The sequence below is a fragment of the Rissa tridactyla genome, chromosome 9 (genome assembly GCF_028500815.1).
Source record: "Rissa tridactyla isolate bRisTri1 chromosome 9, bRisTri1.patW.cur.20221130, whole genome shotgun sequence".
NCBI classification, from domain to species: domain Eukaryota; kingdom Metazoa; phylum Chordata; class Aves; order Charadriiformes; family Laridae; genus Rissa; species Rissa tridactyla.
Genome location: NC_071474.1, coordinates 2,676,222 through 2,695,268, shown reverse-complemented (window position 1 = coordinate 2,695,268; position 19,047 = coordinate 2,676,222). Strand labels below are relative to the sequence as shown.

At 51.2% G+C, this 19,047-nt stretch overlaps 1 protein-coding gene across 1 annotated transcript in view; it reads left to right on the top strand.

Annotated features, from left to right (window-relative positions):
- SMAD6 (SMAD family member 6) overlaps positions 1-18,409 on the top strand; it is a 45,961-nt gene extending 27,552 nt beyond the window's left edge. The window contains 1 exon segment of the mRNA XM_054214884.1: positions 17,505-18,409. Coding sequence (XP_054070859.1) covers positions 17,505-18,046 — 542 coding nt within the window. The 3' untranslated portion in view covers positions 18,047-18,409.
- Positions 18,410-19,047: the final 638 nt, after the last annotated feature.

Here is a 19,047-nt window from a genome sequence, read left to right as displayed (position 1 = left end):
GAAGAAGCTGTCCGTGAAAAAAAAGAAAGACGCTAAACCTGTTATTTCCTGCATTAGATAGGAAGATCTGCATTTATCGAAGAATTCGAGCCGGGAAACACCGTGTCCAAGCAAATCTCATAAAGCTGCATGGCTTTCCATATGGGAACCACCCTGAATACAGATGTCTCAGTCAGCGCAACATCTTTTTTTTAATAATGCGAGGGAATATTCACCTCCGAGAAGTGCGTCTCTGCGAACGGCGCCCACGAGAGCGGCTGCGGTGGATGGTTGGCGCTGGCTCGGTTGCGGTGATCTCTGCCGGTGAGGGATGCAGAAGTCGGCTGTAACGTGTTAGGCTTTGTTTCAAACCTGCCACGTGGCATTAGGAACAACAACAAAAAAAAAGTCGTTTAGTACTTGAAGTGGATGAGTATCAGTGGATGATTTTGGACTCAGGTAATTTTTGCCCGTATGACATTAAATCTGGTGCTGCATTTCAAAGAGAAAAATCCCAGGACTTCTATCCATAATGGTGTCCACTACACAGCAACTGTAAATAGATTTTTTTTTTAAAACCAGCGTCACTGAAGTTACACTCAGCTGCAGTAACTTGTTGCTGCACGTAACCGGGCTCTGTTTTGGGGTGGATGAAGGGGATCAGCTTAGTAATTATTTCCGTAGGATTGTGACCTTCGGGCCCCTTGGGTCCAGCATTAGCGTTGGAAATGTCCCTGTTTGTGTTCTTAAAACCGTCTAAGCGTGCGCCGCTGCGATGGCCTGCCGTGCTCTGGTGGGGAGATTTATGCTTCCTAAGTACATTGTAAAAATTTTATAAAGTAGCTTAAATATTTACACAATAAGCATTGAAGGAAACAGTTACGTCTCTGAAGGAGCTGCTGATCCTTCGGGTCCATCAGAACATGGACATGGGGGTTTTTTTAACTGTCTGACCTCCAGGAATTTCTTTTTTTCACCTAGCTGTTTTTAAGCAGACAAACAAATGGAAACTCGTACACAGGAACCTATAAATAATGTTAATGACCTGGCTTGTATCCTCAAAAGCCAGGAAATTTAGGAACGTGACGGTGAGCTGGCCCCTAGCTCACCGAAGGGTGGAAAGTGTAGCTGGGAGGAGGTGGTGGCAAGGACAGCGTGAGTCCTGGGGGTGACGCCTGTGTGTCCCCAGGCAGGGAGGGGTGATGGGCACAGCCACCCGGCCCCGGCAGGAGGCACCTTGATGGAGGTGCAGCAACTGCACGTGCCAGGTCTCATCTCTTGTGCAGGGTTTGATTTATGATTTTCAGCCTTGGGAGCTCCTGTCGTGAGGTTTGGGTGGTGCCGACATCATGGTTTGTTGGTGGCCGTGTTGACGCTGCTGCTCTTCCTCATGCCCAGGACATGGGCAGATGCCGCACAGTGTTTTTTTGGGGAGGCATGAGCACCTCCAGCACTTCTACCCTGCCCTTCCGATTACTCTCGTTACCCATTCCTGCACCCCTGCGGCGTCTGCTGGGTGCTGAGATGACCTGCACCATGTGGCTGAATGTGACTTGGGGTGAGCTTTGGTGGCAGGCAGGGGTTCGCCTGCTGTGCCTTGCACTTGCCCCAGGACAGTCGTCTTTCTTTCACTCCCGAATTCAGTTTGCAATGCTGCAGCGATGCTGTATCTCTGGCATGCCTCCGAGGTGCCCCGTGCAGCTTTTATTGCTTGCTTCATATGGCACGAGGATGTGAGACTGCCTGATTTGGTCCAGCGGAGGCCACGAAGATGCTGGGAGGGCTGGAGCCCCTCTGCTGTGGGGACAGGCTGAGGGAGTTGGGGATGTTGAGCCTGGAGAAGAGAAGGCTCCGCGGAGACCTTCCAGCCCCTTCCAGTCCCTAAAGGGACTCCAGGAAAGCTGGGGAGGGACTCTGGATGAGGGAGCGTAATGATAGGACAAGGGATAAGGGTTTCAAACTGAAGGAGGGGAGATGTAGATTGGATATTAGGAAGAAATTCTTTACTGTGAGGGCGGTGAGCCCCTGGCCCAGGTTGCCCAGAGAAGCTGTGGCTGCCCCATCCCTGGAGGGGTTCAAGGCCAGGTTGGATGGGGCTTGGAGCAACCTGGGCTGGTGGGAGGTGCTCCTGCCCAGGGCAGGGGGTTGGAACTAGATGATCTTTAAGGTCCCTTCCAACCCAAACCAGCCTATGATTCTATGATTTTCAGCCTGGGCAGCTGCTCAGTCCCACCGTAAGGGAGTGCAGCCGCTGGTGGCGATGAGTCGGGCAGCCTTTGCCTTCACGGACACGTTAAGGAAGATGCAAGGGTCTGGCCAGGGGTTCTTCTCTTGGTCGGCATCGAGGAGAGTGGTGGCTGTTGCCTCTCATTTCGAGCCGGCATGGGATGGATGTCCCCTTGGATGGCAGCAGGTGAAGACCTGGCTGAGCTGGCTCGCCGGGGGGGTGGGCGCCCGCCTGCTCTCCGCCCCGCCAGCACCCGCTGCCCCTTTCTGCGGTCTTCCTGAGATGCACGGAGTTTGGGGGGGTTTGTTTTTTGGTTTTGGTTTATTTTCTTCCTCCCGCTCGCACGGCAAACGGATGTTTAGATCAGAAAGGAAATTGGATCGCTGTTTTCTCGGCTCCGCGTGCAGCAAACAGCCCTTCAAAATAACTCGGGTGTCGTAAGTGCCAGGAAAAATAGCGAAGCCAAAACGTTGTAAGCAAATAATCGGTCTTCCTGTTAAAGGTCTCGTCTTCAGCTCTGAGTTTGCATATCGGACTGGTTGGTTTTAGGTTTTGCTTTGAGGTTTTGCAATTATTTTCAAAGCAAGCAGATTCAGTGTGTGCTGGACGAGAGATTTTACTGATCCCAGAGTGCTGCTTCCAGGTGATTTCCCTGGGACAGCTGAGCTTTTGGGTCAGAAACTGTAATTACTGTAATTCAGGAGCTAATATTTGTATCCTAGTGCTGGGTGTTACCCTGGAGGGTGGTGACCCTGGAGGATGGTGCCCTCCGGGGTGTCCCCGCAGCAGGAGCCCCCCCAGCCGGGCAACGCCTGTCCCCGCTCCCTGCGGGAATGGCCCCTGCTGAGGCTTTTGGCCGGCGCGGTGGGAAGAGCAGAGCCGTCCTGCACAGCCCGGTGCGGCCGCCTGAGTCACCCCTGGGCAGGAAAGGCGCTCGGCAGGTTTGGAAAACTGGCTGGAAGGTCAGGCGATGCCCTGCCTGCTCCCTGCCTGCTCCCTGCCCGCTCCCTGCCCACCCTAGGCGATGCCGTGGGGGCCACACGGCCGGGCTGACGCTGTGGGGGCTGGGGGTGGTGTCACACCCCGAGTTTATGGACATGGTGCTGCGACCGCCCTAAAACACCATTCCCAAAGGAATCCCCAAAAGCAGGTCCCTGCGGATGAGCACCGCCATCCCGCTGGGTAGCGGGACACACGTCCTGTCCCTTCAGGGACTTGGTTGGGATACCCAAGCGAGGAGCCCAATTGCTGCCACCCCACCCTCCCCACGGCACCCCAACCCCACCAGGACCGCGCTGCCCACGCGGATGGGGCCGGTGCCACCAGCCCTTCCCCAGTCGCCGACCCCTCGTCTCGTGCAGGGGGGGAGTGGGATGCCTTTAAAATGTAGAAAGTGATGATGAAGTGTCGCCCGGACTGAGCTGTTTCCCAGCCCCGCGGCCATCCCAGCTTTCGGCTGCTCAGCCTCCAGGAAGATGGCTCGCTGGATGCTGGCTCAGGCTACAGACCCACGGGGGTGTACGCGGGGTTCCGAGGCTCCCACAGACATTGTCACCCATCACCCCCCCACCGCCACGCCGGTGTCTGGTTGCTCCCACGGTGAAAAACTGGATTTTGCAGGTTTGGTGGGTTCGATACAGAGGATGCGGGGCCGGGAGCGGGTCCCACTCTCTCTTCATCTCCCCAGGGAAGGGCTCGTTAGCGTTAATGACTGCAGACACAGTGGTGTGCTGAGGTGGGAAATGGGGGGAACAGGTACTTTTTTTTTTTTAGACTTCGTTTTTATTTTTTCGTTTGGAAATGCAGCCTCTTGCAGTCATGCTGTCACAGTTAAAATAAGGTTTAAATTACAGGGCTGGCTGTGGCTTTTTCCCTTTCTTTCAGAATTTTTGCCAACTTGCAATTTACTTAATGAAATCCTGCTATTTCGTTTAACGGGGATATTTTTTGCAGATGTTGATTTAACCCAGCTTTATAAAATATGTGAACTGTGCAGTTTCTTTCCTATTTTTAACAATTTAAGGATTCTAGTGCAGGAACTTGACAGAGTTTATCACGTTGATAGCATTGGTTGGTTCGTACCGTCCAAATACTGGGGTTGAACGATGAGGCTTCCACATCATCTGCGGCCCCATCAGAAATAGTCAGAAATGTTGCAGTAATGAGCAAAAGTTGCCCAAAGTGGGAACCCTTGTTGCTCGTTGGAGCTTTGTGAATGTATTTCTGCAAAATCTCTGACCGTGGTTTTACACTCAGTTATTCTTCAGGTTTTGTACAGGGGGGTTCTTTGCATCCATGTGGATATTTCATATATCCTGTAGGAGGATAGGGAAGAGAAATGAGTCTCTCTCAGGCTGCTGACAGGCTGCCTTTTTAATGAATAATACCAGGCGTATTTCCCCCCCCCAATATGCCATACTTTATTTTTTAAAACTGATTTCCCTTGAGGAGAGGGGAAGAATTTGATACTTCTCTTCTAGGACTCGGCTGTGTTGAGGGTGTGCAATCTTGAACTCGTTAGCTGTAACGAAGCGTTCACATGCTCCGTTAATCTCCCTGTCCTTGATGTACAAAGAGCCCGACCTGCTCTCCTTCCCCTTTTCCTCTCGATGGGAACATCGTTTACTTTGGTACTTCATTTGCAGAGTTTATAACTGCAGCCTGTGCATTCCCCGGAACGTCTTGTGGAGGAGTTGCAGCCACGAACCCTGCATAGACCGGTCCTGAAAAGGTTATTTTTAGCTTTATATTTCAGCTGCCCTCCAAGAAAGATGAGAGCTTGTCCAAGAGAGGTGGGAGGGTTTTTAAGCCAAACGAAGACCCTTCTTGAGCTCCTCCGCTCGTAACACCCACCAGTTATTTTAGCTGGGTTGTATTGAATGAGCGTTACTGGAAATCAGGAGACCCGGAGCTAATCCTGGCAGCGTCTCTGCCGTGCGTCTCTGGCCGCGTCCGTGCTATAACTCATTAATCCGTTTCTCTGAACATCCCAAGTGAAGCTGGAGTATCGGGGTGTCTGGGATTCATACTAGTGCAGCAGGACAGGATGTATCCCATGGAGTTCTGCGTGCATTATTCCCCTCCCTACTTTTTAAAAGAAACTGTGGTTTTCAGAAATGAAAACAAGTCCCTTCTTGGCCAGGGAGGGTAATTAGCATGAGTCACCTCCACTCTCCGTGGGCAAATACAGGGTTAGGAATTCTGTCATCTGGGAGAGGACTGTGAAGATGCTTTCAGGGACTTTTGGCGGCCACCCGTCGCTGCCTTGCTGGCTGCAGTGATGCTTGCGAATGTTGTGGATTTCATGCATATACCTCGGTTTTCATCCCCCATCCCCTGCTTATCCCTTGCAGAAATTTTCTTGCTGTTCATCTGCACTTTAATAGATTTACCAGTGCCCTTGCAGGGAGTATAAAACCAAGACAAAGGTATGTTTGGTCTTTGGGGCTGATCTTATTCCAGGCTAGCAGAAATGCATGCCCTGTGCCGCACCTGCTCCTCTGGGTTGCTGATTTGTGGATTTTACAGAAAAAGGGCCAGGAGACCCCTCGCGGTGCATCTGCCGTGGCACACAAATGGCATGAGGGTTGTTATCCATCATGTTCGTGGTGGTGCAGGTCCTCCTGCAAAGCAGAAACATCCAGCGTGGCATCCTCACTGCTTCGACCGTGAATGTGAGGGACCGACTATGGGGCTTACATCCTGAGGTGCTTAAGTCATTGTTTAGTCTTTGCTCTAAGTGGGAGTAAGAGCCCATGGATGCTGGCCACGAGCAGTTGTCAGTGGAGCGAGCTGCTTGCTTGGAGTAAGGGCTGGAATAGACCCAGAAAATGTTTACACATAAATACATGAACTAGCTATCGGAAAATCTGGCGTGTGTGGGTGCACACGCAGGCACGCATCCCTCTGCACGTTCCTCCCAGCCTGGCTGTGGCCGTGCCGACGTGCGTGTGTGTGCGAGCAGGAGGGCAGGAGCCGTCTCCATGCTCCCTTCCCGTGCCGCAGGACCCAAGACCTGCCTCTGCCTCGCTGGGCTCTTTCCACCATGGACTCCATCCCCATTGCTTTTAATTCTTCTCCAACAGGTACGAGCCCCACGACCTCTCACAGAATCCCAGAGTGGTTGGGGTTGATAGGGCCCTCTGGAGATCACCCAGTCCCACCCCCTGCCAGAGCAGGGTCACCCACAGCAGGTGGCACAGGAACGCATCCAGGCGGGTTTGGGATGTCTCCAGAGGCAGAGACTCCACCACCTCTCTGGGCAGCCTGTGCCAGGGCTCTGCCACCCTCACAGCAAAGAAGTTCCTCCTCGTGTTGAGATGGAACTTCCCATGGTCAAGTTTGTGCCCGTTACCCCTTGTCCTGTCGCTGGGCACCACTGAGAAGAGCCTGGCCCCATCCTCCTGACACCCACCCTTCAAGTATTGATAAGCGTTGATAAGATCCCCCCTCAGTCGTCTTTTTTCCAGATTAAAAAGAGCCAAATCCCTCAGACTTTCTTCATAAGAGAGATGTTCAGTCCCCTCAGCATCTTGGTAGCCCTTACAGGTTTATCCTTTCAGTGTGACCGAATTGGCGTGCGCACCGGAGGGATTGTTTCCTTGCAAAGGCCACGCTGGCGGCCCAGAATCCTTTAATTCCCTGTAAAACTTCGGGAAATCCGCCACGAGTGAGGACTCGAAGCACGTGGCAGGCGGCGTGGCACACGGTGGCAGCCCCAGAGCCACGGCTCCCCATCTTGCGGCGCTTGCTCAGACAGCGAGTCTCGGGGAGAGCTCCATCAGGAGAAGGATCTTGGGCTCTGGCTGGCCAGAACAAAGCCTCAATTTCCATTTCACTCTCTGCTTCCCATATATGCGAGGGCACTGATACCATGCTGGGAAAAAAAGCACCTTTTTTAAGGACGCTGGGGAGAATTTAAGGATTAGAGGAGATGCAGGGATGGAGGCCCCATCTCTGGAGATGTTCAAGGCCAGGCTTGATGAGGGTCTGAGCAATCTGACCTAGTTAAAGATGTCCCTGCTTACTGTGGGGGGTTGGACTAGATGGCCTTTAAAGGTCCCTTCCGACCCAAAACATTTTATGATTCTGTCAGGCGAGGGGAGGGATCAGCCAGAGCCTTTTTGCGGAGCAGAGGATGGGTTGGGACGGGGGACCCACAGCCGGTCCAGGTACCAGTTGGGGTTTGGGATGAAAACCCAATATTTTTGTTCTCCCAGAGGTCCCAGGCTGGGATCTCGTGGCTGCCCGGGGATGAACTCTGCACCCAGCCAGCCAGGGAGGAGCAGAGCGGCTCATTCCCAGCCCGTATGGAGAAAAACACTTGATGGACTCCTGCTCGTGGCCCCCGGGGAGCCTCCCCAGCCCAGCACTCCTCTGTCACAGCTTGTTTTCCAGGTCGGTGATAGTTTCCTAAAATTTTTGCAGTCCTTGATACTTGCAGTGGTGTTGGCATCGAGCCGACAGACACCTGCCCAGTGCCTCGCTCTTCTCTCGAGGGTGCTGCCTGGGGCTGCGCGGCGTCCTTGCTTCAGAGGAATCAGGGTGGCCTTGGGTTTTTTCAGCCCGCTCGCCGCTTCTCACGTCACCTACCTCCGCTCTGAAACCCCGCGGCCGGTTCTCAGGCGTAAATCCGATAGAGGCCAGCTTCGTCCTCGCTCCGGAGGGAGCGGATCAGGCTGGAGCGCGATTGCAGGCTCTCAAAGTATATCCGATGGTGACGTTTAACTCGGTTGTGCTTTGATTTTCCTCCCAGAGAAGCATCTCCGCTCATTTTCTGGTTAGTAAAAATAGAAGAGTGTGGCAGAGCTGCTGCAGTCCCAGTCTGCTTCGTTCCCCATGTCCTGTGCAAGCTTTTACACCCGAAGTTTCCAGCTTTGCTGGCGGCTTTTGGGGAGGAGGCTTTGCATGGCCGGCCTGGGACATCTGAAGGAGGCCTCGTGTAGGGGACCCGCTGAGCATTCGCCTTGTGGGAATGGCAAATTTGGTTTGTTACCGGAGGGAGCTGAGGTGTAATTTGGGGTTGGGGCAGTGGCCAAGAGCAGTGTGAGCAGGTGATGGTATGCTGCCTGGCTGAGGGGCCTTTGCGGGACAGCCCTCTTTCTTTGGAGGAGCTCAATGCTCAATGCCCTCATGTTCTCTATACCACCACAGGGGAAAAAAGGCTTTTTTTTTTTTTTTTTTTCCTTTTTTTTTCTCCAGAGCAGGTGTCAGTGTCATGTCCTGTGCTGGGTTAGTGGTCCTGCTGCCGCCAGGGATGCTGTGATGCTCTCAGCAAGCGCGGCAGCAGGGAGTGGGGTGGCTTGAGCATCGTCAGGGGCATCTCTGCAGCCGCCTCGGTGACTTTCTCACCAAGTTGGCTTCCCAAAACAGCTCTATCACCTCAGCGTCCTCTCCACCCTGGAGGCAACCCCATCATTTAATGCCGGTGTGGAGCAGGCGGGGCTTTGGTTCGGTTACAGCCCAAGGCTCTGGACCATCTCCCTCCGGTGAGGTGATTCCCAGGCTCCGTTGGGAGCCAAGTCCGGCACCCGACATGCTCTGCCCGAGAGGCATGGTGGAGGCGGAAAGTGGTGTTATTCCTGTTTCTCTTCAGAGGGACCTACTAATTAGTTTCTGCTTTTAAACTGCTTTGAAGTGCTCAGCCGAAACTCCTCTATGAGTGAAAACTATTATTATTTATTTATGCCATTTTCCGTAGTCTTTCCTCCACCGTGGGATGCTCCCATTTGCCACAGCTCTGGTCCTCAAGCAGGTTATTTCCCTCCCCGAGAGCATCAGTCCGGGTTTCGGAGAGCACCCAAAATTGCTCCGCAAAGCCGAAATAGCTTCGAAAGGGAGAAGGAGAGCTCAGGAGGTCCTGTGGGATTTGGCCGGCCCAACTTCCCCTCACCGGCCCAGCCCAAGTCGGATGCGGTCGGTGTAGCCGGGATTGCAGCAGGCGGCCCCCGGATTAATTAATAGGGAGGGCTGGCGCGGCGCCAGGCGGGAGCGGCGCAGGGAAGGGAGCGTTGGACGTTGTGGCAGCTACGGCTATAAGGGAAATCTGCCATCGAGTGATTTATGGGGTGATTTCTCCCGGATTCTCGGTGTTTTTCAGGCTCTGGGGAAAAAAAAATGATAAAAAAGGATTGCATACATGGTTGGTTGGAGGAGCTGAAAACGTGTGAGTTCTGAACCTAAAGGTGAAAAAAGGTGGTTTTTTTCCCCCCCATTTTTGGTCCCAGCATCCCCCACCCTCGCAGTCCTGCCTTGCAAAGGAAAGAAAACAACCCCAGCTAGACGATGCTTGGAAGATTTTCAGCAAACCTCCCGATTCTAGAGAAAATCAGTCAGTGGAGACCTTCCCCCCACCTTATCCCTCGTGTCTTTCACCAGCTCGTTTCTCTCCCCATTTTTTCGGCTGGTTGGGACGCAGGGTGGGGGCACCCACGGCCGGGGTGCTACGGATGCTCACGGAGGTGCTGAGCATGACCACGGGATTTTGCCGGGCTTTGACTTAACCCAGGGCTGATTTCCAACAGTGGAGAAGTCTCAGCCAAATTCTGGTTGATGACATGGTGCTTTCATAATTGGCAGCCAATGTAGGTGATTACGTTTTGGGCTCCTTTTGAAGATGTATTTACATTGTTGTGTTAACTTTTATGTGCCAGGTATAAAGCGGTTACGTGCACAGCCCAGGAGCTTGAAAGCGATGAATGTGCCTGCGAAAGCTGTGAATGAGGGAAGCTGAGATTACATGGGGACTGTTCGACTCCAAAAAAAAAAAGAAAAAAATTCACTTAAGTCTCTGAAAACATTGGCCTTTAGAAGTAACGCATAAAAATGTCAGTGAAAAATACCTGAGTTGGGCTTTTCCAGTTTTTTTTTTACTTTCTAGGACTTTTCACCCTTGGCTGAAAAGACCTTTGTAAACCATGCAGGGGAGCTGGAAAAAAACCCTGCTGAAATACCTTAAACTTATGTTCCGGACTGCGTATTTAATGGCCAGAGAAGGTACATTAAAAACAAACTCCTCAAATTTAGCTGGAAAATAAGCTAACTGATGATGGCTTACAAATTTCCGGGCAGAACTAAACATGGCATGTGTTTTTCTTTGAAGGATATAAAAAAAAATAGCATGAGCTGATGATTTTGCAGAGTGGTTTCTTTTATGCGGAGAAAATTGTTTTCATCCTAATCTTGGCATTGGCTCCTGTCCTGTGTTGTTTTTGTTTCCTGGGCTGCCATGGAAATGTCCCCCTTTCCCCCCAGGCCTCTCCATGCGCCTCTTCACCAGCTCTGTTGCCCGTCAGAACCTTTTTTTAACTAATTTAATTAATTAACCCAGTGCAAGTGTTCTTCTGAGTTAATAATCTACTGGGTTAACGAATTAAATCAGCTCATGGAAGGAGGCTGGGGAGCACCAGCGCTCTGCTCCAAGGTAAAGGCTGGAGGAGGAGGAGGAGGAGGAAGGTGTCTCCTCCATGGTGGGTATGGTGCCAGCGAGGGCTCTTTTCGGCTGTCTGCGGTGCTTTCTTTGGTGTTGGCTTTTGCTGGCTGAGGGAGCTAAACTGGTCTCTGTGGCCGCACAGCAGCCACGTCCAACATGAGGAACGTGCCAGGAACTGCGTTGGGGTTGGAGGAATTGGGACCCTTTTGCGCCACAACGACGGGGACACTGGATTAATCGTAATATGAAATCACAGTTACTTTATTATTGAAGCGTGAGCTGGGCTGAATCTTCCTGTCTCTCTCAGCAGAGCAAACCAGCAGCCTGGAGAGAGTTTGATGCTCTGCAGCGTGGGGAAGGTCTACGCTGCTGTCCCTGTGGCTGACCTCCGTCATCAGCTGGGGAGCTGGTGGCAGCTTTTCGGGGCCTCTGTGAATCGGGGAGCAAGTTTGTCTTGGTCAAAGCTGGTAAATTAAAGGATTCTCAGTTGATTCTGGGCCTTAAGGAAAAGGTCCCGGAAGGGCCTAGGGCTCCCCAGCCTCCTGCTTGCACCCAGCTGCCATCTCCTTGCGCAAGCCCCTTGTCCTGCTGTAACACACAGCTTCTCACTTCATTGGAGAAACCAAGAAGTGATTAGAAAAACGGACTAAACTGTCCTTGTCCTTATCGGGATTTTCACAAACCTTTGCTGGGGAACAGCATGGAGAACCTCCTGCTGCCTCTGTTCCTCTGTTGTCCCCAGGGCCACCAAGGGACAGCAGCCCAGGTCCTGCCCAGCCTCCTGTGTTCATTTGCTGGTGGGCTTGGGATGTTGCCCTACATACACATGGGGGAGCCAACATTGGAGTGCTGCCATGGGCTGACAAAGTGGCTGCTGGCCAAGATGTGGCTCACCAACGTCTGCATGTCCCCCAAGGGTGGGAAGGTGCCTTCAAAGTCCCACCCCACCGCTCCCAATGAGGGTGGATGGACAGATGGCGGCCGATTTGTGGCACTGTGTCCCCAGGGCATCTGCATGGGGGAGCCCTGTGCTGGTGGCAACACTCAGCTTCTCCCCACCCCAACAGGCAGAGTCTCCTGCCGGGGGTTGTTTCATTGCGGGGGCTCCTGGGAGGCCGCAGTGATGCATTCCAGCTGAAACTTGTAAGGCAGAGGTATTTTAAGTATATTGGCTTAACGAAAATGGTTGAGAGCTTTGCTGGGGCAGATTGACAATTAATTTTTTTCTTTTTTTGTAGGGCCATAAAAATTCCATTTCTGCTGTGGAAAGTTTTAACCCCTTCCTTACCCTGGAGCTTGTCTCGAAGGGTATTAATGGGGGATTATTGTAAATGATGGCTCTCCAGTGAACTGTTAAAAGCTCTTTGGGAAATGTGCTTGTTCTTTGCGCCAGGCTTTTTATCTGGACCTTGTTCACAGCGACCCGTGTGTGGCTGTGACCATCCTGCGTCCGTGCTGCTGCGTGGTGGATAGTGTACGCGTGTGTCTGTGCTACGGCAGAGGGGAGAAGAAAACTTGAGTACCTCTGTAATAGCCAAAGAAAACTGAAGAAAGGCCTTGGCCATTGAGAAAAGATGTGACTGAGCTCCGTGGCCAGAGGAGCATTAGGCTGCCCGAGATGCAGGGGTACAGAAGGTGGGGGGACATGAAAATGGTGGGTGGGCTGAGTTGTGGAGGCATTTCTGAATATCCCACTCCATGGCTTCAGGTGCCCAGGCGTGTGTTCGAGTCCCTGTCACGTTTGGAGCATGCAGTGATTTATTTATTTTTTCTTTACATGCGTGGCCTTCCCCGCGGGCGCTTCTTAAATGTGTTCCGCACGCCCATGAGCGTGGGGTGGGGTGAGGTGGGGCGGGGGGGGGCTGCCATCACCCCTTCCTCACGGGGAGCGCAGCTTGGGAAAACAAGGCGGCGTGACTTGTGACTGTTTTCATCAGGAGTCCGTGCAAAAATGGGATTATTCCTCAAAGCGCTGCAGCAAACTTCCCTTCTCACCCCCCTTTCCTTACACGACAAGATCTTACTTGCAGCCGTACATTGGGGGGGCTGTTTGACCTGCTGAGAAGAGGTTTGGTGGCTTTGGAAGAGCCGAAGCATGAATCAGAGATATTTTAATTGGGTGTTTTGTGATCTGCCCATGTTTTCCATCCTGCTTTTAAGTGCAACATCAAGCAGTGGGACTGTGCAGCATTTTGTTTTGGAAAAAAAGAAAACATCTTTCTTTTCTCTTTTAATGCGCTGCTTTGAACTTTACTGGCATAAAGCACTGTCAAATCACAAATAATCTAAAACCTCAAGTTATTTTCTTTACCTCCACGCTCTGCAGGGAGCGAAAGCAGCAGCGCTGCGAACGCCGCGAGGATTTACAGTATTTGCTCTCTGCATTTATTTATTCCCGTACTCAGATTCCTTCTGCCTGAGCCACGCAAGACTCTCTTCCCGTTAAGTTCTGGTTTTGATTCTCCCGTCTTGCTTCCTATCTTGCTTTTTTATCTTAAGTCGTTTGAAATTTCCTTTTGGATGTGTCTGCTGCGAGGCATCGCTGCAGAGGATGGATGGCGGAGGAAGTGGCGACTGGGAGGAAGGAGTAAACAAGAGCCAGAGTTTCAGCCCCGTCCATCTGATCGATAAAGGTGGCTTTGATGGAAGAGATAGCCCTGACGCCAGCCTAAATGTAGCTCTTAGAAGTTGTAGCTGCCTACAATGATAGTTGTTAAAAACGCGGCGTATACCATCGAGGGAGGCACTGCAGGACTAAAATATTTTTCTTTCTTCAAAAAGAAAGCTAACAAGCCTGCCTCTGTTCCAGCGGAAAGGGGGGGAAAAATTGGAAAAAAAAAAAAAAAAGAAAAAAAAAAAGTGGATTTTCTTGTCTGTGCATAAAGGGCAGCGTGGAAAAAGAGGAGGAAAAAATGGAATATTTATTTAAAAGGCAGAGGACATGCTTTTCTGCCGGCCGCCCCTGCTGTCTGCTGAGTGGTAGTGGCTAATAGCTGGAGGCGAAACTAATACTTGGCAGGGGATGAGACACAGCCCAGGCCCCCTTGTATTTCGGGGCTTGCTAAAGTGCTTGCTTTATGTCAGGGCTGCGAGATGAGTTCATCTTCTCAGGATTTGGTTGAGCGCGCTGGGAGATAAAAGAAGGCAAAGGAACCCACGGCGGCACGGGGAGGGGGGCAGCCGGCCAGGGGGGCGATGGCCAGGGCTGGGGGGGAAGGGAGACCCTGCCAAAAGCTTTCCCGAGGCGGAGGCTTTTCAGATGAGCCTTTTAACCCTCTCCTTTCGGGGTGGTCTATTTGCCTGCGGGCCACGGGCAGGTTGGTTTGGCAGCTGGTGTGTGGCTTTTAAAGCCTTTCTTCACCCCCCTGGCGAAAGCGGGTGATGGAAGAGTGGGACGGAAAGGAAACTTTTAGGTGCTTGATGTGCAGTTACCTAGAAGTCACGTCCTCACCCGTTTGAAGGAGCACAGGACATCTCCGGGAGTGCTCCGAGGTGACAGAGCTGTCACTGCTGGGCAGGAGCTGTGACAGGGTGTCAAGAGATGGGAAGCACATTGCCAGGGGGGTTTTGCCCCCCCCCCAGAAGCCTGTTTGGATGGATGGACTGAAGCTCATGCCATAAATTGCATGGAAATTATTTTAATAAGGCTGTTTTAGATGCTTCAAAGCAGCCGGTGTGGAAAAAACCTTCCCCTGTTTTCAGTATGTGCATAGATCGGTGTCTTTACCAAAATACTTGCTGGTTCCTGGAAAGCAGAGATGGCACCAGGGATGGTGACGCCTACAGCGGGACATTCTTGTAGAATAGACACTGGTTTCCTCCTGCTTTGCTTTCCCCCACTAGGTATGTTAATTTGCAATAAACCACGGGAACCACCTATTTAAACGTTTATTGCTGACTGTTCCCCTCATTAATTCAACTGATGGGGAAGCTTCAGAGTTTTGAAGTTATCCCATTCTTAGTCTGGAAGGGAAATTCAGGGGCTGAGTGGCAGTTTCTAAAAAACATAATAACAAAAGCAACTTACCTAATGGGCAGGCAGGGCTTTGTAGAGGTTGGGAGGTTAAACAGATGCAGAGCTCAGTAATTGCTACCAGCCTCCGTGCCCTGCAGATGGAAAGCTCCGGGCTTGTCTGTAGCCCCCCACGGCATCGCTCGGGTGGGACCGCAGCAAAATTTGAACATTTGAGAAGAGTTTTGGGAAGGCACTGGGGGCATCTCAACTGTACTGGGGGCATCTCAACTGTACGATGTCCTAGGGGAAGGATGACTGTGGAAACTGGACGCTGTGGCAGATGCACCTGCGGATGAAGCTCAGTTGCTCAGTACGTCGTCTTTCTGCTGTTGTGTCATTTATGAACTACATCTTGTTTCACCTCTTAAAATCTGAAACTGTTTGCCAAAGTGCATTTTAAAGAGCCAAATGCACTGACCTTCTGCGTGGCGGTAGACCAAGGGATTGTTATCAGAGAAGGTCAAAAGATTTTCCTCCATGCGCAAGCTCTTGATTTCAGGAGTTTGTAGAGATGTAGCTAAGGGTGGTCTTGCTCTAACGTTCAATTATTCTGACTATTGGGTCAGATTTGTGTTAATGTCATAAAGTTGGTTAACATCATTTTTGCAACTGCTGAAATACTGCAAAGAGGTTCTGAAACTTTTTATCACCCATTTCATCAAAGTTTCTGTTCTTGGTGGGGATCTCAGTGCATCATTTTGGCACTAGGCAGCTGGCAGGGTTTCTAACCCGGAATTACATTTGAATCTTTTCTTCCTCCCCTAAAACTTCACGTTCGCGTGGCTGGTGCTTTGCAAGGCATCACGAGATACTTCAGTTGTCATGATGTGCTCGGGCACAACATATACATCATGCACTTGCTGATGAAGTCATTACCCTTTTGGAGCAAGTTGGGTTGTTCGTTTGACTCCTGGTGATCTGGACGCAGGAGGTGGTCATTTGAGCTGGCAAAGGAAATACAGCTATTAGCCAAAGAGTAAGAATGGGGAAAACCCTTTGGTTTTGCTGATTCTTGTCGTTAGCAGAGTGCAGCATCAGGATGAGCTTATTACAGAGTGACTGAGTGGTTTCCGTGGAGGATGGTTCAGAAGCATGGATACACAAAGACCCATTGATGACACTGGGACTCAGGAGCTGTGGCCGGGGGTCAGGACCTGGTCCTTGGGGGGAAAAAACCCAGGTTGTCTCATCCAGCTCCAGGATGCTGCCGTTGCTCTGACCAAGGGTCTTCACCCGTTTCCCTGCATGCAGAGCCACTAACTCTGAACTTGAGGGGCACGTCTCGCCCAGTTGTGTTCAGCAGGGCTTTTCCCATGCCTTCAGGAGGCCTGGGACATCACGGCCAGTAGTAGGGGGCACAAAGCTGTCGGCTCGCAGGGAAACGGTGTTTCTTTTCAAAGTGAGGTTGAAGTGTCTGATTTCTGCGGGGATTTCTTCCCATTTCTGTACGAAATCTGCATCAAGCTGAAAAGGGGCTGTTGTCAGTTGTGCTGGGTCTTAAAAATTATTTAAGGAGATGATGGGGGAGAAAGGGGCCAATCTGGCATTTTCAGGGCAGTTTAGACCTGTGACGGGTGAAGGGGTCAGTGCGAGATGATGAGCATTGCCCACGGCAAAGGGCATCCCGCTGCCTCCCGGCTTGCCCAGTTGCCCCCCTTCCCTCCTCTCCTTCCCCTTAAATTTTTATAGTTGCAACTCAAGTTAAACTCTAACAAAGCTGCTTAATTCAAAGATCGTTAATGGGGAGGAGAGACCATTCCCCTCCGGGGTAATTTGAGCCTGAAAAGAAACGGGGCTGTAGGGCTGCGCTTGAAATCCGGTGCGTCAATAGGGTCTCTGAGGCAAAATAATGGCATCACCCCGCGTGCGAGTTAATCGGACATGATGGCATGAAGGCAGAGGGGTCAGCAGGCCGCGGGCGTGTGATATATTGTCAGGGAGCTTAATGCCAGGTATGGAACAGGGCTGGCTCGAAGCAGAGCTCCTTGCTTGAAATCCCAGTGTGGTTTTCTGGTGTGGTAGGAGCAGGAATGATGTTCAGCAGGAGGTTAATTCGCCCTCTTCGGGGCTCTTGTAGGGCTGAGAGTCCCCATCTTCCTTTTGGAGGCATGATAAATTAAACAGATTTCTGGTAGTCTGCGTCCATCCTGTCTTCCTTGAATGTAACTCCTAGAAAGAAGAGATGTTTCTCATTGTTCTGGAGAGAGTTCCAGTGGCTTTGTTAGGAGGACATGTATAGTTCATAGCAACTACTCCCGCTTGGCATGAAATGCCTCCTCAGATTTCATGTTTCCCCGTGGGAACATCGGCATCGCTGTCAAAGAATATTACGTAGCAGAGATAACTGTCAGGTCAGTCATCCAAGCACTTCATGGATGTCTCCTGTGCTTCAGCTCAACACAAGTTGGCCTTTGAAAATGGGGGGACCCGCCAAGCGCAGGGGTGGCTGACTTGCAGTGTCATATTATCCATGCCGGCTCTTGGTGGTGGAAATGCTCATATTTTGAGTATACAGGGTCCTGGCTGCTGGACACAGGATTGAACATTAAATTAGAGGGAGACAGAGGCGTTGAGCTCCATGGGAGCTGGTGGGTGGCCTGTTGGGTCACTAGCCTTTGCTCGAGCCTTCTGTCGTGGTGGCATTTGACGTAACAATGTGGGCTTTGTATTGAGCAGAAGCTTTGGGTTGAAGGCAGGCTTTGGGTTGAGCACAAGTTTTGGGTTGAGCACAAGTTGAGTTTCCCACATGAGCAGAGCTGATGGGTGGAGAGAGCCATTTGCTTGCCCTCCGTACCTGTCTTTTCCCAGGAGGTCACAGCAAATCCTGACTTTTCCTCTGCTTTCCCCTGCAGATGCCAGTACGTCGCCTGATGCCGTGAAGAGGAGCCATTGGTGCAACGTGGCCTATTGGGAGCACCGGACGCGCGTCGGCCGCCTCTACACAGTGTACGAACAGTCTGTCAGTATATTTTATGACCTACCTCAAGGAAACGGCTTCTGCCTCGGTCAGCTAAACCTGGAAAACAGGAGCGAGACTGTGAGAAGGACTCGAAGTAAAATCGGCTATGGGATTTTACTTAGCAAAGAACCGGACGGTGTGTGGGCTTACAACCGCAGCGAGCATCCCATCTTCGTAAACTCCCCGACACTGGACATCCCCAACTGTAGGACTTTGATCGTGCGCAAGGTGATGCCGGGCTATTCCATCAAGGTGTTTGACTACGAGAAGTCCTGCCTCTTGCAGCACATGGCTGATCTGGATTATGCGGACGGGCCCTACGACCCGAACAGCGTGCGGATTAGCTTTGCCAAAGGCTGGGGGCCATGTTACTCGAGACAGTTTATCACGTCGTGTCCTTGTTGGCTGGAGATTTTACTCAGTAACAATCGATAACGGTCAGCCTCTGACAAAAGGAAAAAGAAAAAAAAAAGACACAGACTATTCCCAAATATCATCTACCTAGATTTAATATAAAGTTTTATATATTATATGAAAATATATATTATACTTGTAATTATGGAGTCATTTTTACAATGTAATTATTTATGTATGGTGCAATGTGTATATGGACAAAAACCAGAAAATGCACTTTGGCTTATATAATTCTTTCAATACAGATTTTTTTAAAAAAGAAAAATTATACAGCAAAAATAGGAGAAAGCCCTAATTTTGATGTATGGTTTTTTGAAATATTATTAATACCCAGACAAAAAGCTAATACTAGTCACTCATTGATAATAAAGTATTCGCATTGTAGGGGGGGGGTTTAATTGTCTTTTATTCCCCCCCCCACCCCCCCCGACCCCGAGTGAAGTCTGCAGCAGTGTCTGCTCAGGCAGTGTGCAGTCAGGGGGGGTTTCCAGAGGGGCAACCACTGTCTCCCATCTCAGGCAGGGCCCTTAGAAAAACAGTATATGAGTTGCGGGAAGGCTGCAGTTGTCTCCAAGAGGGGGGTAAATGAGGACAATTTGAGAGCTGGGGAGCGCGTGGAGAAGGAGTGAGGAAAATCCTGTAGCTGTTCTTGCTCGGGGCTCTGTGATCTCTCTGATAACGCAAAACATGATGCGGGCATCATGAAGATGAGCGTGCACGTTCACATTTCTGCAGACTGGTGGGTACCAGTGCAAAGTGAGGCGTATTAGTGCTGGTGGGAAGTGCCACCACAGCCCTAAAAGCTGCCCAGTAGGACCAGTTTGCATTATCAGCCTTGCGCGGGGATTGTACCTCTGAGTCCGGTACCTCCCAGATGGGTTTGGTAGTTGTGAAACAAATGGGGGTTTTGGACGACTCACGGTTGGGTGGATCCTCAGTTGGAGACACCGTGGCCTGAATTGCGGGAACCTCTCCGGTAACTTCAAGGCGGAGGCGAGCTGGGTGAGTCATGTGCCATTTGC